Source organism: Chanos chanos, chromosome 1 (genome assembly GCF_902362185.1).
Source record: "Chanos chanos chromosome 1, fChaCha1.1, whole genome shotgun sequence".
NCBI classification, from domain to species: Eukaryota; Metazoa; Chordata; class Actinopteri; order Gonorynchiformes; family Chanidae; genus Chanos; species Chanos chanos.
Window position 1 is genome coordinate 14,419,618 of NC_044495.1, and position 27,519 is coordinate 14,447,136.

General features: G+C 40.4%; 1 protein-coding gene across 3 annotated transcripts; it reads right to left on the reverse strand.

Annotated features, from left to right (window-relative positions):
- Positions 1 to 7,654: 7,654 nt before the first annotated feature.
- nol10 (nucleolar protein 10) lies at positions 7,655 to 25,754 on the reverse strand. Of its 3 annotated transcripts, XM_030776511.1 has the most exons (22): positions 25,689 to 25,754; positions 25,310 to 25,355; positions 24,959 to 25,057; positions 24,780 to 24,857; positions 22,526 to 22,563; positions 22,103 to 22,239; positions 21,529 to 21,594; positions 20,831 to 20,891; positions 20,599 to 20,684; positions 20,194 to 20,272; positions 19,888 to 20,037; positions 19,315 to 19,381; positions 18,305 to 18,357; positions 17,272 to 17,398; positions 14,836 to 14,915; positions 14,378 to 14,476; positions 14,019 to 14,111; positions 13,492 to 13,665; positions 12,483 to 12,648; positions 12,332 to 12,425; positions 10,414 to 10,516; positions 7,655 to 8,003 (listed from the first exon to the last, which is right to left on the reverse strand). In XM_030776511.1, the coding sequence occupies exons 1-22, from the start codon at positions 25,752 to 25,754 to the stop codon at positions 7,872 to 7,874; spliced, it is 2,094 nt and encodes a 697-aa protein (XP_030632371.1). In that variant the 3' UTR covers positions 7,655 to 7,871. The 3 variants fall into 3 exon arrangements, with proteins under 3 accessions (XP_030632371.1, XP_030632379.1, XP_030632387.1); XM_030776519.1 differs by lacking the exon at positions 24,780 to 24,857; XM_030776527.1 differs by lacking the exon at positions 19,888 to 20,037.
- Between the last annotated feature and the right edge of the window lie 1,765 nt (positions 25,755 to 27,519).

Consider the following 27,519-nt stretch of genomic DNA (forward strand, 5'->3'; position numbering starts at 1 on the left):
TTATTGAGGATCTATAAAGCCCTTAAGCAGGTTTGTGAAAGGGTGCCGGGCCTGTGGGGATGTGACTTGCTTATCTTCCCGTAGATGTCATCTGTCCACAAACCTGCCAAACTAATGAGATTTAGTAAAGTCAAAGCCTGTCAAGGATAGAGGAGACCTGCTCCACTGATCCCGCTGACTCCTCAGTATAAACATGTTAGCACGCATTACGCATGCACAAATACATGCAGATTGCCCTGACAAAACAGAAACACAGATAGACATAAACAATTTCACACCAAACATGACACATTTGTATACAGTCAAAATATGGAAAAAAAAATAATAATCACATTTTTACATCCCACATTCTCATTACATTGTCATTCTCAAACTCATTACACAGTGAATCAGACAATATAATGTGCATGTATAGACACACAACAGAGTATAGGTTCCCATGAAATTTGGAAATGCGGATACAGCGCGCATGAAAAAGGTAAAAGTAACATATCTCTGTGGTTATAAATAAAATGTCATTTTCCTCTTTCCATCATTCAGAGGAATAAGAATGGAGTTGTGGAATTACTGATTCCCCTGAAACACTTGACATGTAATCTCAGATCCAACCAGGTATTCTTAGCCAAATTCAACTGTTTATAAAAAAAGAAACTTTGTGAAATTTACATAATGGTACGACAACATACGAACAAAGTGATTACGCAGACCGTGAGTCAGCGGGCTAAATACCCATGTGACTTATCAAATTACTGATGCAGATGAGTCATGATCCCTTGTCTCTTGTTGTCATAGGGCAAACTCTGGAGTGTCTTTTGTTTGTCCATCTTTTGTTGTGTAATCAGTTCAGTGTATTCATTACATGAGTGCTTAGTCACACTGGCGAAGTAAAGATAAAATTATACACATGAACAGACCAAAGGTTTTACTGTCTTTATTCCATATTCACAACTACCTTAGAGGCATTTCTGATGTGAGAAGCTAATTCTCCAAAAAATCTCACCCCTCTCTCCCTCTCTCTTACCATCCGTGTCACCCTCTGATTTTCACCCGTCCCCTCGCTCTCGGCTGAGGAGAATATGATTTTGGTGTGTGTAACTTTTTTGGACCCTTGTCCGTTACTCTGTTCGCTGGCCATAACGAGGTCATTTTAGGACGTGTGAAAACGAGGGACAGATCAAAAGGATGGTTGACGCAGTGCAACACAGCAGACTCTACAGACTTCTTCCGCGCTGGAGGAAAACACAGCGCTGTGCAAGCTTAGCACCAGCCTGTGTTCTTTAAGGGTACAGTAGGCTTGAAATTTTCCATTTTGACTCAAGATTTAACACAAGATCTAATACATCTAGTGTCCCAGCACATGCATGCAGAGCGAGTCTCTCCTCTCTCTCCTCAGCGTTGGTTCCTAAGTCCGGCCCTCAGGATGATACTACTGCTAAAGCAGGTCACACTCAGAGATCACTCTGAGCTTTGTATTCAGAGAAAATTGAAGTATTAAGGATCTGACTGAACTAGCATCTGTAAATCTCACATAACCACAAGACATAGTATGATTCTACCCCGAAAAGGAATCTGCAAGAGAAAGTTATAGAACAAACATAATGTCACAGCTCTGAAATGTATGTGTGATTTTTGAAAACTGTTGAGTGAGCATATCCCAGGTTGAATGCTGCCCTTTCTTCTAAAGTATCTGAGATATTTCTGAGTGGGTGAAACTGAGAGGGGTGACAAAGTAAAAAGGCTTACTAAACATGTGCAACTGTTATGTATGGCACAGATATTCATTACGAAAATTTGTTTCCTTATTGGATAGATGGAAATACAAAAAAACTCTTTTCTGAGAGAAGAAGAACATTTGTGTGTCCACACAAATTGTTGAAATGCTATATTTAGCATCTTGCCATTTAGATTTGCTAGTAGGTCTTTGGGTACCGTGTCCACGTCCATGGGTCTTATTTAGTACATGAGAAAACTGACGTCATCTTTGGGGCAGACAGAGAGAAATACATTTATGGCTCTTAATATCTCACACACAACACCTATAATTTGAAAATAATCAATAATCCGCTTCAGTTGATTAGTTCATCAAGGTATTTATACCCATATGCTAGTCTTTTAAGATAAGCTTTTCATTTTTTCCCTTTCATTAATAGTCAATTAGAAATGTCATTAACATTTGTATTAGAAAGAACTGTCTAGTTAACTGTTCCACATCACACATAATCAGTGACTCAGAGACAAGTCTGTTGGTCTTACAGAAAAAAAAAAATTAATATCTGTACTAATATCTGTCTCTCTGATCTACCAGCCAGACATCAGTACTATGTAATAATCAGTAATCAACTGTGCTATTGTATGCTGAGTATACAGACTGATTATTTAAATAACATTGTTCATATACTACACGGTTACCATAAAAAGATCCTTCAAGGTTTATACAGATGAAGACTTGACTGAATAGAACAGCTGCTCCTAGAATAAAAGATCAGTTAGACCAATGGTACAATTTCAGGCAGAAGCAGTACAGAGAAGGACATTCAGCTAAACTTGTTTAACACTGAGAAGCACATACACCAAGGACAGTCAAGATCTACAAAGAGCTAAGAGAAGATATCAGAACAATACCAATCCCTGGGAAAGAGTGCAAACAGAGGGCTAGAGATAGCATTGTGCCTTACTTGGGAGTACAGAAAGGGAGGTGTTGAGTTGCTAAGTCCAGGAACTTCACTCAAGGATGTCTACTGCCACTTTTTATAAACCAAAACAGGTGGGAAGTTGATTTTATTCATGTCATCTATACATTCTTCTCTCTGCTATAAGAAAAAAAAAAGAAAAAGAAAAGAAAAAAAAACCTTTGTGCAATTTCTGCTCTTTCCTACAGCTGATGTAGTCTGAGCTCAATAATAAAGAATGTATTATTCAAACCACATCCAACATCTGAGTTCTCCCCTTCATGTTTGACAAGCAATTTCTCAGCTGTGGGTCAATGACAGTGTGGACTTTTCTTTTAAACAAAACAAAATTCACTTTGTGGCATTATATATACAACTAGATTGGTTTTTGAAAAAGATGCATGGATGAGGTCGTCAGTGGCGGCAGCATTTCTTCTGCGGAACCTCTGGAAGCTACATTGAATTCTCATTAGGAAACAAAAGGCATTAAGTAACTCTATACAACCTCTGTTAGATCGTTTGAAACCATATGACTTAATCAGAGAAACACTGACCGCATTTTGGGTCAGTGCGAGTTACTCTCCCGATGGAAGGACTTGCATTTGCAATCTTATTTTAAAGGAAAAATAACAAATAACATTTCAATTCTGGCATGCCATCTATCAGAGCTTAAGGGTACAGCTGTGCTAAGCTCGTCTGGAGCAGATTTTTTTTTTTTTTTTTTTTGTGGTGGTGCGTGCTTGCGTTGAGAACGTGTTCAGAGGCTTTTATGACCTGTGAAGTGAGAGGGGGAACGAGGTTCGGGCGGTCTGGAGCAGACGGGCGGGATGAACGCCAGGACCCACGGCTGTGAGATCACTCTCTCCATCCACAGCCCTCCCCGAGTCAGCACATTTCTCCTCTCTATCTCTCCAAGAGAAAAGGAGCGAGACAAAAGAGAGAGATCAGAAGGAGAATGGAAAAGAGAGGGATCAGAGGGGATAAATCAGGACAGACAGATGAGGGAGGGAGAGAGAGAGAGTGAGAGAAACAGAGAGAGAGAGAGAGAGAGAGAGAGAGAGATATCATAAATGAAAGAGATGGTTTGTCTTTACTGTGGGCACCTCACACGCACACATGCATACGAGCGCTGTGCGTATTCACACGCTTACACACATACTCACAGACAGACTAACAAAACTGTTCCACCTCAGAGAACTTTGTATTTTTTTGTGTCAGTACTTTACCCACCACTTCCCTCGCTCTCTCTGTCCCTCTCTCTCTCCCTCCGTCCAAAGACAGATGATAAAAGCTTTCTCAAACCAACTGTGACAGACAGTGGGGCACATTCTGACACTCTGACACCACTGACCTCTCTCTCTCTCTCTCTCTCTCTCTCTCTCTCTCATAATATGGTCACACGAGGAGAAAAGATGGCTAAATGCCAGACCAGGCAGAGAGAGAGGCACGCCATCTTTTTTCCAAGAAAAGTCCCAAATCTCCCTCACATTACCCAAGATTCTCAGAGAGCTCACCAGGCTTATGAGCTCCCTCATTTCACTCACCACACACACACGCACACACACACACACACCGGGGCCCAGACACTGACGTGTGTAAGGCTGTTTCATTGCTTGTCCCATTGAAGTGTGTGTCAGGAGGGATTACTCTGTCAAAGCAGGCCCCTTCTGTCCTGCCGCTTGGCCCCACGGCACTGCATCCTGGGAAAGAGCCCGCCAAGACGCCTTTACTCTAACCATCACACCCACTGAACTCAAATACCGATGAGGCCCATCGACTGGTGGATGTGTTATATAAATCCCTGTGGAATATCCCATTCATTGCTAAGAGGGCTATGGAGATATGTCTCTGTTACCACATTATTCAGAGGTCTAAGCACATATTTTCTACATAAAATCACTCATTTTCATGGATATTCATTAAAGTAGCAATCACAATTGCTATCTGAGAACTGAATACCGTACATTTAAATAAGCTCCTACCTCTCCTTGAAACTTCAGTAGAGAAAACACAGGACAAATAATGGGAATTAGTACACGCTGAGAAACGGTAAGCTCACAGTTTTCACTGAAAAAAAAACAGAAGAAAATACAAATCTCTGATAAACAGGATATAAAGATAAAAGACTTTCTGTCAGTAATATTCAATAACTACTGTTGGTCGCTGTTAAAACTACAGTTTTCACTACTGTAGACATAAAAAAATAGTGACCTATTTAAGTGGCCACCACTTTTTCTTACTGTTGTCCATCACCATGACTTTTTCTCACTTCCCTGGAGGTGAAAGATACTTCATTTTCTCAAGATCACAAGTTCCATTGAAAGGTACCCACCATCTTAGATTATGAAGGAATTCTTGTAGTAAAGGAATTAATACTCCCTTTGCTTAAGTTACTTTTACAAATACACAAGGATATTGAACTTACAGCAGTGGAAAAGGTCAAATAACAATTTTGTATCACAAACCTGACATCATCAGCCCTCCCTAGCATGGCTAAACGAGTCAACCACGTCAGTTCATGTTGACAAGTAACTGAGTACCTGAGAGAGATAGAGTGGTTTCCATGGTTAGTGAAGGATCTTCATTGTTATGTTTTTCCTGGCAGATTCCACTGCATGGCCTTTTTGGTCTGATGTGCCATGTTACAGAGCTGCCAGCTTGGCTTGACCTACTTCCTCTGCCCTAGATTTTCTCACTTCAACATGACAAAGGTATCAGTGGAGCAGGCGTGTGTGACTTGATGAATAAATAGTGACGAATATGTGAAAAACTCACCTTTCTTTCAGCCCGATACCTTTGGGTGACCCAGTACCCACTGTACCTGCCGTAAGCTCCACAGCCAACGCATTTCTTACATCACTCACACTGGCCATTGTTCACAACTTGATTCTTTTCTTCCAAACAGACAACAGGGAAAGGCCAAACACAGTTTTCTGAGGTAGGGTGGCTACTCCAGTGTCCTCATTTCCATCTTTCTCTTTTGTATGAAATGCGGAGGCCACATGGATGACTCAGACCTTCTTTTTTACCCTTTGGTAAGTCTGTATTATCTGCTGTGACCTGATTGAGTGGCTCAGGAGGCTAAGACCAAACAATGAGACCAATGCCACTTCTGTTCAGTGACTCCTACTGCTCACTACTTAGCGACAATTCTGCAACAGCATGAAGTCTTAATAAAGAAGGAATTCAGAAAACAAAACGAAACAAAAGCAGGACAAAACCAAAACCAAGAAGGCAGCTCTTCATAAAACATACTGCTCATTGATGGTTTTGTGAGACACATACCTTGACCAGGTTTTTGTTTATTGGTTTATATTTTCCTACAATTAGAGTCATGATACTAATAATGACTTTTTTTTTTTACAGTATCCTCACGTAGTAACAGTCACAACTGCCTCAGCTGTAACCCCTGTGACCTTGTGGCTCTGCCCCCTTCAAACCAGTTTGAAGATCAGAGAAGGTGAGAGACAAACCAAAGGCATTTCCTGTGAATCCCCCCACTTCAGTGTATTGTTCAAACGCTAGTTGTGACTGGACCCAACTGGATTTGGTTTAAAAACCCCACCTCCACAACTACTCCACTTTGTGGTCTTTGGGGCTGGAGAGAGAAGGCTGAAATGATGGATCAATCAAACGGCGCTACTTCTCACAGCTTAATGTGCTTATGGTTAAAATAGGCAGAGGGAGAGAGGAATGGGTGGTATAACTAAAGCAGACGTACTGTGAAACGCACAGTGTACCAAGATTCAGATTAACTAATGGTTTTGCTCATATGCAAAACCATGGTATGTGACTAGGGATGGTATGCCATTCAGTGAATATTGCGGCTCTCCACATATGGCTGACATTTTTGTGCAAAATAAAAATATAGCGTTTTGCTCATTCATTTAATTATCAATGCAATTATCATACTTTGCACTTATTGGTTCAAACAAAAACAATTTAATTTGGCCATGTCTGAAAAGGGCTAAAGTGTTTAGACTAGGATGTACATGTACATTTCCTCCCATCAGTATTACTAATTAACTATTATTTCAGTGGGCCCAAGCGTGAAAGTGGCTGATTTGGGTTTTCCGTACGGAAACGGCCTCAAACTAGTGAGGGCACGGGTGAAGCACCAAAGATAAATGGGGTAAGACACAGAGTCTTTGAGGGGGAATTCAGGTGAGGAACTTCCACCAGTCAGGAAATTGGGGAGAAGTGTTTGTGCCTCTGGGGTGGAGTTGTTTGGGTTTGTGCATGGAAAGGAGGAGGAAGCAACGGAGAGTTGAGGTGTTGGCGAACCTCCCAAACACCTGGGCTCAGATATACTGTTTCATCTCTCTACCTTGATTTCCTTTTTACTTCATCTTCAGAGACATTCCGTCGCTGAGAGTCAAAGACCAGCAAATTTGTAATCATTTTCTGGCAGCAACAAAACTGCCTTGTTCTGAATCTGTTGCATCTTGCTTCCAGTGTCCGCAAGGGTTTCTTTTTCTTTTTTTTTTTTTTTTTGAGAAATTGATGAATTTAAGAGCTAGAATTAAATAGACCACATAAGGCAACACATTTTCATAAAACACATCAGTATTATATTTAAAAATAGCAGACATCACAGTGAGGCAAGCAAAATTAAAACTGGACCTGGTGATGGAAGAGATTTCCTGAAGGAGGTTTATTAATTTAGCTCTACTGTTCTAATAATAAAATAATTTATTTTTGTGGTGTCAGACTGGATGGGTGCATCAGGAAAGGCATGCTGGCACTTCAAAAACCATCCAGGGTGATAAAAACTAAAAATGGCAGGGTGAAAAACAAAACCAGTTGGAAAGGAAGGTTTGATAAAAATGGTTTATGGTTCAGTCACAGTACAAACAGTTCTGTTTAGTCTGAATGGAAGGACAATTATGGACAGTAGAATATGTGGAGGGTCATTCTCTGTCTCCCTCTCTCTCTCTCCACCACAAACACGCACACACGCGCACGCACACACACGCACACCTATAGAAATAAAATATGTTTTCCTCATTCCTGCTTTTTCTCATTGGATCTGGCCATTTCATTAACTAGAAACATCCAGTCCAATCTGCAGGAACACAGCAGGATATGAAGAACAGACAAATAACAACAACAGGAAAACTTTTCACTAGTTGTCTGTGAGGCAACTTGTACTCTGCTCTATCTATAAGCTGCTTTAGGGGTCTCTGTAAATGGTAGACCAGGTCAGTAGCGACCTCTACCCCTTCCTCTTCCTCTTCCTCTGCGGCTGTGTAGGTGGCCAGCTGCTCTCCGGATCTTTCTCCTCTCTTCATGATGATCCCGCTCTGCCTGCTGCTGGGAACGCTGTTTTTCCGACTGACAGACAGAAATGAAAGGGAGGGTTGAGAAGAGCGATAGTGACAGAAATAGAGAGGGAGAGAGAGGAAGGGAGAGAGAGTTTTTGAGATTCAATTTAAAAGGGAGAACTGTTGATTAATTCCTCTCAGCAACACTAGGCTACACTTCTATAGACAGTTCTTATTTTGAAATGTTAAAATGCATTACTTTCCTGGGAAAATATACATAAAAAACTCTATTAAAATATGTTTTCACGAGACTATGGTCCTGCATAAATGATCAACTTTTGATGACGTTTATAATCCTTGCTAAAGCTGGCCTTTAAAAGTCGGCCTAAAGTTTCTGGTGTGTCATTACAGTTTAGTAAAACGTGGCAACGAGGATTAGAAAACAAGTTTCCAAAAGTAGTGTGACCTGATGCCTATGGTGCAGACAGTTTAAAACACAACATGGAAATTCAGGGGTGATCCACTGTGGTGGCTTTCCTCTCTGTATTCACACTCCCCGCCCTAAAATCACCCCTTACCTCACACACGTCATAAAAGAAGCCACGACCTTTCTCGTCCTAGACAAAAACAGATTTTTTCCTTTCCTCTTTAACCTTCTCTACATGTAAAGCAGAGGGTCATTCCTGGTAGCTTCAGTGTATCCTGTGCTGGTCTTTAGAGAAGAAACTGTGCTAATCGGGCTATGCACAGAGGAGGTGAAACTCTACGTTCCCCTAAATTCTATCACCTCTTAAGGTCCATTCACACTCGAGATGACAATCATAATGAACTATAAAGAAAAGCACTGAAAGATGACTGAGCACCCACACTACACAACAATTCTCTCCAACTGGTGCATCTGGCCCTTTCAGTTTCAGCCTCTGAGGGGCAAGCAGGATGTTGAAATATTTTTGTCAGTGTCAGACATACAAAAAAAAAAAAGAATTAATTCCTGTCACTCAATTCCATCTGAAACACATAAAGAATTAATGTATAAGACAGAGCCTCTCACTGCTTACATTGTTAATCAAATGTCATATGAATCAAATGACTCTATTTTTAGTTTACTCTTTTCTTAAATTAAACTGCACTTTCAAAACTTTGTGTTATGAGCCTCATCTCTGAAATGATGAAACCACATGCACTAATTCAGAGTAATAACATGGTTTTGCCTGTCAGGGTTTTCTCATGAGATGAGACAAAACAAACTAAATGATCCCATGACAGCCACAGTTGTCTTTTTCTACAGTTTTACTCCTTATCATGGAGGTATGAACGATTTTCACTCTCTGTAGTTTCTGTTATTGTCTCAAGTGTGAGTGGGCCTCTAGCCTTGACTGGAACATCATGTTTGTGATAAACTAGGACAGCATAGAGACCACAGACACCATAAGTTTTGCTATTCAGTGTGAGCTGGCTCTGAAAAACCACTTCATTATGTGGTAATGACATCTCTCGCCATTTAGCTCTGAACAAAAAGAGCACACTCACTATTCTGTAAGGACTAGCAAAGGACGATCTGAATTAGCATAAAATAATAACACGGTTCTTAAAACACGACGATTTCTAATCTCCCTGCGTTATTTTCGGCGCGAGAGCGAAACAGTTACTCTCATTTTCCCCACAGACTCTCCCCTCAGTGACCTGTGCCACCCACACACCGCTTCGTCAATCTCCCCGTTTGTTGGGGAAGGAAGAATGATTGAGAGCAGGGGAGGTGGCTGAAGGGACAGAGGTGGGAGAAGGGGCTTGAGAGTGAGCGCTTGAGTTTCAGACTGGGGTTACAATGAACACAGTAAGCCGGATACCGCATGAGAGACAATCGGCATGAGCCAACACTAAAACGTTTGTAACATAACACGAGGAAATGCCGTCCTTGTGTCGCACGTCGTCACGCGAATGTTCCGCGTTCACACAATTTCATCTAAACTGGCTTTTAAAAGGCCTAAAATGGCATTAATGACGAAGGTTACAGACTTCCTCTATGTTACATTCTTATTTTTTAAGATTGTAATGTGTAACCTTTCTCTCTTCTGTTATGTTTTATGTTTTATAGAATAAAAAAAATCTTCTGTACTAACCTTGTCTCTATGTTGCAGGTTTTGTTTGGAGATTTCTATTTTATCATTGCAGGATATACAGGGGTGTGGTACATGAAATTATTCATTTGCGTCCCTGCTGCGAACTTTTGCTTATGAGGTAGTTAAACATGATTGATGCACTAATTGTAAGTCGCTTTGGTTTAAAGGCATCTGCAAAATACCAAACTGTAAAATTGTAAACTGTATTCCTCAGAACTGTTGGAATAAACATAATTAGTTAGGAAGTAAACAGGATTCGTAAATGTGCGTTTCAGCCAACAGAGCCAGGTAAGTCAGACAGCGAAAGGGAAAGGTGGAGGTTTGAGGGCATAAAGACCAAAAGGCCGGACATCTGCTAACCTTTTTGAGAGTGAAGGTCAGCTGTTTGCTTCCAACTGCTGTGTCAGACAGATTCAACATCCCTGATTGCTCCTCCAGTTTTAGACGCTCCTCAAGAGAGGCCCTGGTCAGTTTAAAAAACAAAATGCACACACATACAGGCATTAAAACACAAAAGCTTTCATGTTTAAAGACATGCTTTACCCTTCAGAATAATATTCAAATAAACAAAGTCCAGGCACTTCCATTCATAATCACTTCTTAAATGAAATGTAACAGATTAACAGAAATGAGGTTAGATTTTCTCTAAGGTTTACACGGCAAAAACAATTTCACAGCATCAACGTCCTTTACTTTTACGACCAATTTTACCACAGATACTAAAAATGCCCAAGTGACAAGTGGGTCATTCCATACCAACTCACCTAGGCCCTCCAGTTCATGTGATGGATTTTCTTGAAAAAATTCATGTGAAAACTTCTATTAAATTCATGGGACTTTGCAAAAATCCTATAGCTCTACTCCAAATACTTTTTTAGTTATGCATTATGCAAGTTTGGCCCTCTGAGCTAAATTTAATTTAATTTTTGCAATTCTTTGTAAGCCTCACCAATTGCTTATTTTTCGCTGGGTTGGACTGTAATTTGTACTGAGCATCCACAAAACCCGTAAGGCAACATGCATTCATGTAAATAGTTCTTGTAAAACGTCAGTAATCACATTAAAAAAAAAAACATATTACCCGAACAAAGAATCTTTCATTTTCTTGCAACCAAATTTTGATTCTGTGTAATATAGTTCTATCACATCTAGAAGCTACTTGGCCCTGCATAAAAAATTGAGTGCTACAGATCTTGCTACATATAGCTTTGGGGCTGAAAAACCCACTTTTTAAAGGTACTTAAGGTATATTTTCCCAAGAAGGATCATTTTAATTTCCTTGAAACTTCTTTCATTGGGAAGTGTTACTATTCATTGCGGATATATAAAAATATGAAGATGTTATACTGCTCCTTCAACATTTAATAATTTTTTGAAAATAGCTCATTTTTCGTACTTTTCACTGGCTGTCATATTACATTCAGTGGTTTTATTTCATAGGTAGATATTTGTACGACGCTGACATCAAGGTTTTCTATCTCTGTATGATACCTATTGAGCCTGTTTTTCATTGGGTTCAGGAAATTTGCAAGTTACAGCTTGCAATAGTTCTGCTAGTTCTCTACTAGCAGAACTTTTTTGGATAGAGAAAAAATTCATATTTTTAAAAGGTCAAACAGTGCATGGCCTTTGGTTTTACAAATTTAAAGATATAAACCAAAGTCAAATCTCTAATCCGTAAAATTTCCTCAGGTGACTTGAAATAGTCACAAAAGACTGAGAGGCTCTGGACCAAACTGACACTTTTACATTCCTCAGTGTACAAACATGTGTCATTTGTTAATGAACCATTAAGGTCCCTCACAAATCAGATGTTTCAGCCTGGCAAAGAAAATGTACCAAAGAGAGACAGGGAGTACGACAGCAAGGCTGAAAATGGCTAAAAGAATTTCTGTTTTGTCCCAATACTGTACATTTATTGATGGATTATCACATGTTTAACAAAAAATCTGTTTTGTCTTTCTTTTTTTTGCTGTTTTATCCCTTTTAAATCCCAATTTAGTGGTTTCCTTGTACTTCTGTTCTGTCCCCTGTAGCTTGAACAAACACCAACCAAGTTTTCCAGGGAGGAGAAGACCACCACATCTCCTCCAACACACACAGACCGCTGGGAGACTTTTACAAGACGCTCCAATGCATGTCACCTTGTCACCTCATGTCACCCTCTTCCATCTTAGCAAACATGAAAACCCTCTTAGAATTAGGGACCTAATTTTTTGTAGCCCTGGCCCTAAAATGAAACCCTGTAATTACAACGAAACATTTAGGAATGACTTACTTTTGCATTTTCTGTTTTCGGGCAACATCCTTGAAGCTGCGGAACTCCTCCCCGGCTTTGATCTGGTAGAAACGAGGTTGGTTTTGAGACTGGGCTTGACTTGGTTTGGAGTTTGTGTTCAGTTCAGTTCTCTGCTCCAGGTTAGTTGCACGGTCCTGCTGTTTCCGCTCCTTATATTTCCTCTCTCTCTCTTCCACCCGCAGGAGGCGCCGCTGCTCCCGTACCTCCTCCACCCAGCTCTTATCATCATCGTCGGAACTCTCCTCCTCTTCCTCAGAACTGGCCCGACCTTCTGGTTCTTCATCCTCCTCTTCCTTCTGTTAGATAAAGACGAAAAGGTGTGTGATGTCCAGCAGTGCCTACTGTTCTTTACACCATTAAAGTTCTCTGACTGCAGAGTTCCAATCATTTAGCAGATGCTTTAACCCAAGGCAACTTCCAAGACATGCGGAAAACAGACCAAGCATATATCCATTAAGGAGCTGTTTACTGCTTAAGTGCCATGACTAAGTTCAGTATAAGACCAGATACAAATACCAGAATATTGAAGGAAAATAAGACACAGGGCTACTAGTGGGTCAAAAGCCCCCATAATATAAACTATCAAGTACCTCGGGCAACAAGTATCTCAGTTAAATGCAAGGTACAGCAAGAGTGAGAAACAGCGAGAGTTTTTTTTTCCGACAGGTGGTTCAGAATTAGACACTCCAAAATTACCCTGACAATGCACTTCAATGTCAAAATACTTACCGTTTTGAATAACCAAAAAAAAAAAAAAAACCTTCTACCAAGCTAATGTTTTTCATAACAAATCCCCTTATTATGTTCTAGAGTGGCAATAAGCAAAATACAACCAGTACATGTCATCTGCTGTTCCTGTAATGTCCACATTGTTGAAAAGAGTGTAAAATATCATATCTTGTCCCTGTCTTTATCTCATTTTCCTCACTGTTTATTTCCAGTATCTATTCTGGGAATCAGTGTTGCACTTTTTTGGCCCTCGATGTTTTGTACAGACACCTGACATATCAGTGACTACACTGTTTATCTTTTAGCCCATATTTTGAGGACGTCTCTTGTCTATCTTCAGTGTGAGAGTAGTATATTTAAGACGTCTTCTGGTTGCTCTGTTTGATGAGGGTGGGTGGTTGGTGCCTTACCCGGAGTTCGGCCTCCTGCTGGGCAAGCTGCTGGAGCTGTTTCCTTCTCTTCTGACTCACTTTAGACACAATGGGGTTGAGCAGACGATATTCTTCACTCTGCTCATCCACCTGGTAATCTGGGTTCTCAAACATCACCTTAAACCGGTCGTCGTGAAGGATATTCGTGGATGTCTGAGACTGTGAGTGAGAGATAACAAATGCAGTTATTATATTAGCCTAAAGGAGTTTTAGAATAGCTAGCAAGTTCAGCTCAATCGACCTGCTAAACTGCACTGAGTGACTAAATCATCTGAAAGGTCTGGCTTTTGATGCCTTCTGTCAGCACGGGCCCTGAGTGTGTTTAATAGGGATGTGCATCTCCATCACTGAGGCCGATGCGATACACATTACGATGCATTGCCAACGATCCGGAACATTAAAGACACATATGAAGCGACTATTAATGCGACACAATTTGATTCACCGCTAAAACTCTTTCAAAAGTGGTGGAGGTGGTTGATGTGATTCATGAACAGAAGCAGTACCTTGCCCTTCTTCTTCCTGTTCCCCAGCTCATTCTCCTCCTCTCCTTCTTCCATCAGCTTAATGGCCAGTTCTTTATTCACCTTGGGCAGGGTCTGTTCACATTAGACAGTCACAAAACATAAGTGAGATGGAGGTCTCAGACAAACAAACAAACAAACAAACTGTACATTAAATCCAATGGGAAAATATTTGCAGGGCATAATGTCATAAAGATAAGTTCTGTGTGGACACCGACAGTAGAGCAGAGACACAAAAGGGCACAATGAAGAAGAACAAGAGATATTCATGATAAAATGGAAACCCTTTTGAGAAATATAACAAAAGTACACTATATGAAATGGAACAAACAGAATGGCACCTTAAGCTGTACTCTCTGGGTTCTAGACTCTTCGATTTTCTGGCGGATCTTGTCCTTACGATATTCCTCATAGGCAAATGGATTTGCCAAAGTCTTCACCTGGGAAATCACACCAACCACAAACCATGTCAGAGGAGCTTTTCAAAGCAGTCATCACAACCGAAAATGATTTCAACATTTAATCAGCTAGGATGCAAAATTTCATCAATGTGTGTTCAACACGATTAAACAGACCAATATTACAGCACTGCTCCATTTCTGATTTAGCTCATACTTGTTTGCTATGGTCCGTTAAGAAGACCCAGACTGAAGATTACACATTCAGAAGAAAATGAGCTCTCTATGAGTGGTGTGTTTTAATCCCACTCTTTAGTTCTACTTCAAAATCTTCAAAAACATGACCACAGGTGTCACTGCGACTGTCTCACACACACACACACACACACACACACACTAACCTTGTGGTACAGTCGGATGTCCATGAAGAAGCCGTGCATATAGGCTCGCAGGAGGGCTGAGCCAATCAGGTGAGTTAGACCTGAGGGACACGTTTGAGAGAGAGAGAGAGAGAGAGAGAGAGGGACGGGGGGAGAGAGAGAGAGAGATATGAATTAAGGGAGCCGACAGAAAACAGATAAAATTCAGCAAGGTCAAAAGGTCAGTCTTCAAAGAAACAGGCGTCCGTGAATACAGGAATATAACTGTAGTTCAAGTCTTACATTTAGACCGCAATGAGTTATTACTGCTGAAAATCTATTCAATGCTTTTCCAAGGTATGTATTTATTAAAGAACCACCACTCCGGCAAACAGTGACTATTAAGGCCCGTTTGTGATTTGACCACAGTAGGCCTTGTGTCCTCACATGTTGTTCTCAGTTACAGCCAGTCGTCGGAGTCATATGAAGTTTGAGCTGTTCTGCCGCGTAAACTGGGTTTCATGCTAATCAGACATGACATGCAGAGGGGTATTACAGTCTAATTGTTAGGCTAATCAAGCGAGGACCTCAGTTAAAGACAAGAAAAGTGAACTATAATTGAAGTTTAATTGCTCAGTTTCTCCGAAATAAGCAGATTGTGAGAACGTAAAACTCTTGAAATGAGCAGACGCAGCGAAAAGCCACAGCTGAGATGCGCCGAAAGCCTACGCTCGAGTCAAGGAGCCACAAAACGACTTCGCAGGATGAGAGATATACGGAGGATGTCTTTCCAGATTGAACACAGAAAAACTTCCTGTAATGCTGGGATGAGATTTACTGTTTCTTTCATGGAGATGAGTGTGTGTGTGTGTGTGTGTGTTCTGCAGTGTGTTTATGTGTGAGTGTGCGGTGGGGACAGCCCTTGGGTGGCCCAGTCTACAGCGGAGAGAACACACTCATTCCCTCATTTAGCACTCAACAGAGGTCACACTGTCACCGATGGGTCTGCAAGCGACAAAGTGGAGTCAGAAGATCTGAACACAAACCATAATTAGTTCACACACTGATCTGCATATCACCCTGAGATAAAACTTTTCAAACCCTGGTCCTGAAGCAAAACCACCTATGTGTTAATGCCATCACACATCAGTCGTCTGACTGCAGCTGGCTTTGAGAAGATGCACTTACATGCTAATTGGCATGGACTGTCCCTGGCACTAAAATATTGGTGCATTTCGGCGTGTAGTGCACGATTTGGAAATCGGGGCATCGGGAGACCATGCTTTTCGCTGTGTTACCCCTTCTACAGATTACTCTTCCATACATTGCTTTAAAACAAGACTCTAAATCCACTGTTTCCGAAAATCTTCCTTTAGGCTTCTTCACCTTTTTTCCCTCTGCCCCCTTCTCCATGTGGATCTTTTGCTGTGTCTAATGTTGCCTAACATATACAGTGTATTTGTATGTCATAAATATCACCTGAATCTAAAATACACTATTATTCTTAGCGTTGATTCTTAGGCATCAAAAAGGATTGACATCCTTCTGAGACAACATAGTCTCGACCTTAGTTTATTCTTTGGCGAAATGAAAAGAAAAATTGTAATTAGAAGAGTGTCTAAGAAAGCAATTCTCACCCCTTGGGGCCCTTCTGAAAATGAGAGGAACTACTCGCGTTACATGAAAAAATAAATCAGCAAATCAGCTCTCACAAAGCCAATTTCTTTTTCTGTCTCTCTCTCGGTTTGACCTCTGGAGGTTTGCCGATGAGGTAATTTAAGTTAGACAGGAATGTGTGACGGTTGCTCAGTACTTAGGGGTCGGCAGGGAGGGAGAGGAAGGAAGGGAGAGGGGGGAGAGAGGGAGAGGGGTAGAGGGGGGGGGGGGGGGAGAGAGAGAGAGAAAGAGAGAGAGAGAGAGAGAGAGAGAGAGAGAGCGCAAGTGATCACAGTCACTTGGAGTCTCTGTCAACTAGAGTGTAAATAACTAACTCTAGTTACACATCTGCAATCCCTCAACTGTTATGTAACGCCAGCATTCCTCTATGGCCCCCTCCCCCACCTACCACTAGCTCCCCCCCCCCCCCCCTCAGGGTAGCCCACATCTCCCCCCCAGTCATTTGATCTCTTTTCTGCTGATGACTACATTCCTGGGCTGTTTCCTTTCATCCCTCCTCCAATCTCATCAACCCACTCTTTATCTCTGTCTCCTTTTAACCTCTGCATTTCCGCAGTACAGTCGGAAGCGTGGCCAAGGTACGAGGCCGTTTCAAATCAATCTCTGCATCATTACAGTAGACTTCACAGTAACACTACTGCACTGCTACAACTACCACCGTTAGTAAGATTCTCTCCTTACACGACTGGCCAAACACTAGGTCATCAGAGAGGGCAGGCCGTGTCTTCAGTGTTCTGTGAGCATAGGGGCGCGCGCGCACGCACACACACACACACACACACTCCACAACACACAGCTCACCAAGGTTCTCTAGGTCTTTGCGTGTGACGAACTTGTAGTCGTCGTAAACGGTGGTTTCTGGGTTCTCCTCCAGTTCCTCAGTTAAGTTATCTAAGAAGGAACACCAGCGTGGAGCGGGGCCTAAAGCCTGGAGGATGACAAAACACACGACGCAGACTTCAACCATGGTTTCAACATGAACATACTGTCAGCACAAAGAAACAGAGAGAGAGAGAGATAATGAGAAGAGGGGAAAAGAAGAAAGAAAAAAGAGAGAGTGAGAAAAGAGTGAGGGAAGGAGAAAGGGAGAGAACAGAAGAGTGAGAGACTCAGCAGGCAGGTGAATTCTGAGGAAATAAAGGGAGTGTGTACATGGACTTCTTTTTTTTTTTTTTGCTGATATCATTGACAAGGTGTGCATTTATACCCTCTTAGGTTATGTTCAGACTATTTCAAACAGCAGAGAACACTGATGTTTTACGAGTTGCCATGCCAAATTACTCAGAATATGCTATCCACCTCTAATTATTTCAACACGTTTATCTGGAAACAAAACATACACATCTCTTTCTCAGAATGCCTTGAAGGGAAGGATAGAGTAGAGTAGTACACTGTGTAGAAACAAAAGCTATTAACATCATGAATTTTGTTGGGACATGTTCACCAAAACATCTTTCATCCAAATCAAATTTCCAAGAAGAAACATACATGCGTACGTCTGTCTGCGTGAAATTAAAAGGCCAACCAACAGCATTTCTTATCAGTGCAGGAACCCATAGATAAGTCTGAAAGAGTCGGAGACCATTTCTCCATGGTAACAAACCGTTTCACCCAAGATGATCTCATTCTGGAATAGTCTGTCTGTGAGACCTCACCGTCGCGATAGCACGGGTCAAACCAAACAAATATCACACATCAACCATGATTATCGTACAACTGCTACAAAACTGCAGAGGGCTCATGACCCCAAGACTGTACCCGGTGAAATATGGTTTGACAACATACGAGGGCTTTAAAACAGTGTCTTATTTTACCTGGCCTTACGTGTACTTACAGGTACATAGAATGTGTTCATCTTTGGGTCCTCATTGGCAGTGAAGAGCATTCCTTTGTGATAGAGAGAGAGAGAAAAAAAAGAGAGAGAGTGAGTAAGAGTGTACCGTGGACTGCAGCACTCTGAGGAAATCGGACATAAATTTGTTGTGGAATAGACATGCTGTAATTTCACTGTCATACATTCCTCATTGGTCATGTGCAAAATTTAATTTTGGTCTTTGGAGAAAAACACAGGCAAACAGATCTGGGAAGTCAAACCAAGTTCAACTGTGATATAACTCCAAACAATCGAGCTGACTTAGGGAAAGAGGATCTCGAACACACACACAGATACACACACACACACGCACTCTATATTAGATACGTCTTCCTGCTAAATAATGTATGCCATTCACAGTCATTACGAGAATGTGCTGACTACACACTCCACAAAGAGAGGTTGTCCTGAAGCAATTACTCCCAGAAAGAGAAAGAGAGGGAGAGAGAGAGAGAGCGAGAGAGTCTTTAACCCGTTTAATGAGAGCATTTTGTGATAATGGCTTGTATAAGTGAAAACACTTGGTCTAGGCCGAAAGCATACGATTCTGAGATCTCTCAGACTGAAGCTTGTTTGCTTTGAATGACAGCAGAGAACTGGTTTGTGGTCATTTAGAATAGAGTAGAGAGACAAGTAATTTAATCTAAATGGGACTATGAGCTTAGTCTTCAGCAGAGAACTGTATTAGTCAAAAGAAAGTATTAATTTAGTCTAAATTATGGTATTTAGTTAAGCCACAGCTTGTAAAAATGTTGGCTGTGTTTGCCACCCTGCTCGATGATGTCAAGTAAAATGTGTTGATCTCCAGCACAGAGATCTCTGGCACTTTTAATGCTTTTATCTAACTATTAAACGTTTAATGGTGTGGTTTGCGTGAAATGACTTCAAGCACAGGCATGTTCTGGGGGGTTTTCTGGACTTTCTGATCTAGACTGAGGGACAGGTTGGTGCAAGTGCTTGGTATAACTTACCAGACCCCGGATAGACACACATGTCATTGATGTTGCTTTGAGGCTCAATAGAGGAGAAAACTTTTCCCTGTGAAAGAGAAGAATAATCACGCAGGTTTGTTTTTCAGAGACATCCTACTAATGAGCACATATCCCCAGGACCATGTGCCTCACAAATTCTTTTCAACTTATCGAATGTTTGAATAGCGTCTTATTTTCTCTCTTGCTGACATCCTCCTAATTTGGAGAGGATTACTTTAGGAAATTATTCCGTAAACAGGAAAAATGACATCTCAAGCCATTTGGCTCTTAAAAACTCCTGTCTTTATGTTTTAGCTAATGTGATTATGAACCGGTGACTGAATGAAAATCTTTAAAAAAAAAAAAAAAAAAAATTCCACCGACAATGAAACATGAAGCATTACTCATGCCTGTTAAAAACAAGACGTAGCTTCTCGATTAATGATAACAAATCACACACTAGATGAGCCGCAGCTGGGTAATGCCCATTCAATTCAGTAAAGTAGTGAAAAAGAAAGCCATTGTACATAATAATAAGAATACACGGACACTTGCTGTCAGGTCCTTCCTTACATTGTCTCTGTTCCACATCTTAATGATCTTAGAGTCCGCTGACAGCACCAGGTCCAGAGGTTCGTGGAAATGCAGGGCTTTAATGGGTAGGCCGTAGTAATGGTCTTTAACAAGCAACGGGTGAGAGGAGCGCAAGTCATACATTAAGACCTGAAGAGGGAGAAAAAAACAAAACAAAAAAAAAAACACACACACAACTATAAATAACAGATCAAAGATCAGCTCTTCTGCCCTATGTATTCACATAATGTATTAAGGGTAATACAGCCAAGCTGATCTAGGAACAGCCAATAGCTTGTAACCCACCTGTCCAGTGCTGGTGCCTACTGCCATGCCAAGGGAACCGTTAAATTTGAGGGCACTGATTGACGGTAATCCCTCTACTCTTTAAATGAGAGAACACACGGAGTCAGAGAAGATAAAACCAACAGCAAAAGCACTGCTCCACTTTATCAATGGAGACACAATCTGGACACGCTGAGAAAATAATATACCATAACTTAACACGAACACTGAACACAAACAAAACACTGATGCACTGGTGATTTGTATTGTGGTATTGTGGTTTGTCTTTACAGATAATTCTGATAAATAACCTCTCTGAGAAGAACCATAATTCATAATTCATTTATCAGCTTTTCTTTGGATCATTTGACATTTTGTCTATGAGGAATTTGTGCTCCTATATCTGTGACTGTTGAGCTGACTTACTCTGTTCCCTCTGTTACGCTGCTGAGAGCACAGTCCAACAAACCAACCCTGTTCCTCACGCGAGGGTCCCAGCACTCCACTTTACCCTTTAACACACACACACACACACACACACACACAGGCAAACAGGCATAAGCAATGACAGCAATGAAAATGACAAGTTCAAGTGATTGAAAAATTTGGTTGCATCAGTTACATTATGTGTGACAAACATAAAAGATGTAGAGCTAACCTCCAAAGTTCCTGCAGCAAACAAGTGGTGCACAGGGTTGATGTCACACACATTGACCTCTCTGTAAAGAAACGAGAGATATTAACAAGTCTCATTCATCAAATTACAGTAAACATAACACTGGATAAAAGAGTCTATTTATCTGTCCGGGATTTATACCAATTAAACTAAATGCCTCACAAACAATGAGTAAGAACCCTATGTAGTCTCACAAAAATGTATTTTGCATAATCTAACACCAAACCACTTCTACTGTAGTAACAGACACATATTACACAGCAACTACCACCAAATTCTATAGACCGCTAAAACAAAAATGCTCAGTTATTCCTGAAATTTCCATTTACTTCACTCATCTCAAAATATATTTTTATTACAGAACCAGTTTACACCCTCAAAAGGGATGATGCCGGTTATAAGTTTTAAATATGAAAAAAAAAGAAAAAAAAAAGAACATATTAATCTGCTGTCAAGTAGCTCACGTCACACCTTGGTAAAGAGAGAGAAAAAAAAATCCACAAATTCACAGTGAAAATACTTTAAATCCATCAAACAAAATACAACTCTTCATCTGATAAATCAAATCAATCTGTCAAACAATTTGGAAAGGCTCCCCTCGACAGAGGAATGAAACAGATTACCAAGCGGTTTGTCAGCGACAGTGGTATAACTGTGCCCTCTGCTGACCGAATACTCACACTGCACTGGTCTGGAGAGAGTTAAGGAATCTGCCCTGTTCCAGATTCAGCCGATATATCTCTGAGCTTAGAGAGGAAAAAACACAAACACCTCAGGAAAACACATGCAAGATAAGCCCTGTATCTGCAATACTGTGTTTCAGATAACAACAGTTGGTTTTGTGAAATGACAGAAAGACAGATCCAAAACGTATCACAGGTGTGATATGAAAAATTTAACAAAATTAAGAATTAATTGCAATTTATTCGGAAACAATGGGAAATTTTAAAAATACAACCCATTGTAAAAAGACAAAACTACTTTAAGCAGCTAAAAAAATTAAAAAACGCTCTCAATTTTCAACTACAGCACAATTATCTAATGTCAGAATACCTTCCAAAGCACACACTCAAACAGATCAAATGTTAAGCTATCTAATAAAAATCTGGTTCAGATCTTTAGATCCAGTGCCTCTGCTAAAGAGGCAACATGATATATGTTTTTCAAAGGGGAGTAAAGTTCTGCTGATGCAGACCACTTTCTTAACTCATGTCTTCCCATTCTCATGAGCTGATGAGAAAGCAGTGTTCATACCTGGCTCCTACAAAGTACAGGTCACAGGAGGGATAATGGTAGGAGAAGTCTCTCCCAAACTTTGGGATTCGGGTCTTATAGTAGAACCCATGCTGGGAATGGAATTCTACATAGCGATCGATGTGCAGAAATACCAGCTGCAAGTACACCCACACACACACACACACACACACAAAAACAAACACAAACACAAACACAAACACGTGTCAGGATCTAAGTTCATTTCAATTCTGTTTCACTTAGTAGATACAAATTAAGGAACCATTACAAAACTATTTTTAAATGTATCTGAATATATGAGATTTTATGATTTTATCTTAAAAAATGAAAAAAAAAAAAAAAGTTCTTGTATGTAAGAATTAAATACAGGAGCTGACACACCCAGTGTGAGTCACTAATACCACAGACAGAGTGAGTCTTTACCTTAGAGTAGTCATCAGACAGGATTTCAAAGGCCACCACTGTAAGAGAACACATTTATAAATTCCTGTTAGTCCGGGTGCTCTGGACCACTTCAACATTACCAGACTAACTTAATTAACATTATACTACAATTACATAGGAGCATCTTTTCAGTACATCAACAATGTTAGTTTCTAAAGCTTTAGCAAGTTAATCACAGGCCTCACACAATGTGTAGAATCCCATATGTAAAAATGCATTAAACATATGGTCAAACAGCAAACTACTCCTATAATGTCATGTCATGTATTACACAGCAACTAGCGTTGTATTCCACAGACTAATGCAAACATCCTCAGTATTCTATAGACTTCCCCATACTGTACTCTTCTCAAGCACATTTTATATTACGTAAAGACATGTTTCTCAGTGTATGTAAGAGTTAACCTAGAGTGTAGAGTGTTAATCTGCAGTGTTTATCTATGTATAGTGTTCATCAAGTGATTAAAGCATGTTAGTTATGGTCAAGTAAGCTTGTGTGCAAGGTGTGCGTGTGTGTTCCTTAAATATTAATCACAGCCCCACTCATCCACAGTGCTGGTCTTTCATTATGGAGCTGGAAACACAGTGTTTGCCCGAGAGCGTCTGAGAACCAGACACCATCACAGAGAGCGAGCGAGCGAGAGAGAGAGAGAGAGAGAGAGAGAGAGAGAGAGAGCGAGAGAGAGAGAGAGACACTCGGATCCTTTTTCCACACTTGTCAATGAAGACCAACACAGTTCCAGTTCACAGCTGGGCTTGAAGCCAGCTCTGCAGGACTGGATTACAGACTCAGCATCTTTATTCATCAGTGCACACACACCTGGGTGGTTTATGTCTGTCAGTATCTTTATTTATCAGCGCACACACACACACACACACACACACACACACACACACACACACCTGGGTGGTTTATGTCTGTCAAGCAGCTTCGAAGCCCTTCATTTTCAGTCCTGCTCATGGGCAAACTGCCCATTGTCATTAATAACTAGCCATCATACAACAGCATCCAAGTGGCAGTAAGCTAGTGCTCAAACAACATGACCTACTCTGAGAAGAGTAAAAAAAAAGATAGACCGTCTATGTTAAACAGAGAAACTGCACAGTCAGGCATTTTTACTCAAGGCAGATGTAATCACTCTTATTCAATCTAAGCATCCAAACAACAGTCTCTCTGAGCTAGCTGAGAGGCAGAAGGTGTTTGAAATGGCATACTTTCATACTAGCCAGCATCTACACAGAAAGTACATAGTCTATGACTAGTTACTGTACGTGTCAAGAATTAAGTAAATGATGCAAACGTTTATGTTACATATGTTACATTTCTACACATATGTATTCTCAATAAGCCCAGGTGTCCCATTACTGTCACACTCTTACTGACTTATACCTAATTGATGTTAGAACATTAGTGCATTACAAATGGTATTGTTTATCGGAGGCAATACACCCCTACATTTTTACAGCAGAAGCAGTATTTACAGCAGGTGGTGCACGTACATACAAAAACTCACACTGCTACACGTAGGCTACACATAAACTAAATACACAAGGTAAATTAGCCTGCTAATCCTTTAAAAGGGGAAAATACATGGCGCTTTCACTCATCAAAACATCTTTTTTCAGATTTCAATATTAAAATGTGTTGAGAGGAAGCTCCCTGGATTACAAAGCAGTGACAACCTAGCTCTTTCTAACATCATTTCTGCCGCATGCGCTTCTTTTTGGGTAACGCCAATTTGTTTGTTAGCGGATTATTAGATCACACTAAAGATATATACAAGTATATAGTGTTGAGTGTCCCATTGTAAAGACTGCCCACGTGTTCACTAGCTCTAATAAGCTCTGATATAATACAGTCGCAAAGACCACGGTCCAGCTGCACTGGACAGTCTCTGACAGTAGTTGTCAGAATGACAGCAGTGACACATGGTCTGATAAGAGAAAATAGGTGAAATACACTATGCAGACAGATCTTTGTGTGACAACATGGCCTGAACACCTTAAATACTGATTAAAATTATATGTAGGGTGCTAAAAGTTCCTGTATTCTCCTGAAGAAGTCTACAGATTCACACTTAGCAGCCAGAATCATCCATGTGAAGAATTACCATCTCTGTTTACCATTCCAGAGACTTAACGGAGGGTTATGAGTTGTCGCAGCAACTTTAAAAGTCACAGATTACAGAAAGAAACTGTTTCACAATCAGCTTTGAATTTTTTTTATACTTACCGTCAGAGTCCAGGCATCGCTCAAACTTCAGAGACAGTTGGTGGGTGTCGTAACACCGTACTCTGGGTTTATAAGTGCCTAAATTTGAACCAAAAACAATCTGTCACTCCACTAAGTCCATAGGACTTCTTTCACTGATTAAAAAAAATCAATGCATAAAATGGACTACAATTACAGACCTGCTGCCAAAATGTACTGCCCATCACGTGACACTCTGATGGACGTACAAACTGTCGGCATCTCAAAGTCCTGAATAAGCTCGATTCTTCGCCGAACATCTGCAGTTTGATCAAACACGCATTAATATCCTAGTTAATTCTTGTGAAAATACAAGGAGGTACTAACATTACATAAAGGAATGAATTGTTAAGGTTTAATTGGGTTAAAAACACATTTACTTGTTACTTTAGTTAACAGAATCTAAGAGGAGCTGTCAACAAACGGTCGTTTAAGTATTTTATTGCTGTGACTAAACAACTTTCTTTCTATTACTCCTGACACAAGTTGGTGGCACTACAGCTGAGGCTTACCGACATCCTTCTTTTGTAAAGCTCTTTTCTTTCGGTCTGAGAGCCACTAGAACAAAAACAGCACAATCATTAAAAGGGACAGATAAACAAGCTATTTCTTCACTTCATTTAACCTAAACAAGGAGAGTTTCGGTGACAAACGTTAGTGACCTGTTGGGAGGCAATGCGTACACTATTTGAAGCAAACTATGTCTGCTTTCAAACTGAAACAGGTGAACTGATATGTTAGTCTTATGCCACTTTCAAATGAAGCTGCGGTCCGTTTCTTCGATGTTAACCCAGCGTAGCACTGAGGTAGTTTCTTTTACTTTTAGATATTTTAGATCGGATAACTACGAGGTTAATCAATGTTGTGTATCATTCAGCTAGAATGTCTTACCTCAGGCAGAGATTTTCCGTGACTCAAATTATAAATCTTTACGTTATTCACGCTGGACACCTGCATTTTTTAATTTTGCTGTGGTTTCTACAATCATAATATGAAGTATTGGAAGGTGAAATCTAGCAAAAGCCCACGTTGGATACAAAATATCACTCGTGGTGTCTGACACTAATAGTCCGTGTGGAGCATAGGAGCCAAAACCTTGGTTCCTACTTGGGATGCCGTACTTACAGCGAATCTTGCCCTCAACCGCGCTCACCGTAGTTCACGTAGATTTTTTATTTTTATTTTCATTTTTATTTTTTGCAATAGCTAGTTTGATCCAGTCTCCTATAACAGTAACGAATTATTAACAAAACAAACAAACAAGCAAAAAATGTGTCTTGTAAACGACACAGAATCAGTAATGCCAATTAATTAGAAACAAGTATTGCCTCTAAACAATTAATTGCCAATGCATGTCACGTGTGAAAAGTGAAGACCCTTCCCGTGTCATTCGCTGTGAACAATATTTCATTATGTTATCTGGATAGATGTTTCTGAAAGTAAACAGAGGTATACGCGCACTGAACTGTCAAACTTCTGTCTAACATTATTTTTAAACATTATAATTCAGTTGCCATTATTACAACACTTCGACAAACAATAGACCTTGACCTTGCATACTGTATAGCCAGAGAGCAATAGTGACTTGCCTTGAATAAATAACGTTAAACGCGAGAGGAGGCGATCTGAGAGGTCCATGTGACTGTCCGTATGCTAATGACTGTATGCAAAACCTGCTCTAACTCCGTGATGTAACAATACTCACCTCACCGGATCGCTCTGGCAATGCCATCACACAGAGACAAAGATCTAATACAGCCAAGAATGAGTGAGCTGACATGTGCCATGAACTCTAAACTCTAAACATGTGCCAAAACTTTTAGTGAAAACTTTTGGATTTATGCCTCATCATGGAAACTTTAATTCAGCGGTAAGAGTTTTGGTATCCACTTTTCAGTCATATGAAGCTACTGAAATTTTCTCTTAAAGTTAGAACTCAAAAGGATCTGAGTGGGCTTTGATTTGGTTGTCTATTTGGACCATTTCAAACTGTGAATGAATTTATTTCTTTATTAGCATTGGTAAACCATTAACAGGCTTATTATTTATTGTTTAGTGGAAAATATGGAGTTAAATGAGACGGGCTGACCTAGGCTGGCTGGTGTTTTGTTGCCACTCATTACTTTGTAATTGCCTCTTTGAAGGATACGACAGGACCTCAGGAGTTCTGTACTTGGAAACTACACATCCATTTGCACTTTGTCATTTATGGCAATATTACATACATCACTGTTCCATATCCAACTTTGTACTGGTCTGACATTTGACTCACATGTGGATTTTAGGATTGTCTGTCATTGTATTTGTCGCACATATACATAGTTAAAGCTCCAGAGATGCCAACATACCTTTAAGGCTGGTTTATGTAGTGCCAGAGGCTTAATAACTGCATGATTCTATGAAAAATCTGATCATTTCAGAGCAAAAGTATTTTTCCTTTTCCTTTTCTTTTTTTTGGCAACAGAGTTACGAAGATTTAACGAGAGGCCGATGGAAGTGAAGTGTTCAACCTTTTGTTTTCAGCCTGAAATATCATTAACATTCTCATTAAAACATGAGAATTTGCAGATGAAACAGAATGACTTTTGACAGTGAAGTCAGTAGTCCAGAATGTTACATGGTCAAAGTTTGCCTCAGTATTTTCAAAATGCTGAACTGGAAGACTATATAGTTGTGAGACATGTATTTGACAGATCACTGTTTTTCACTGCCTGTATCTCAG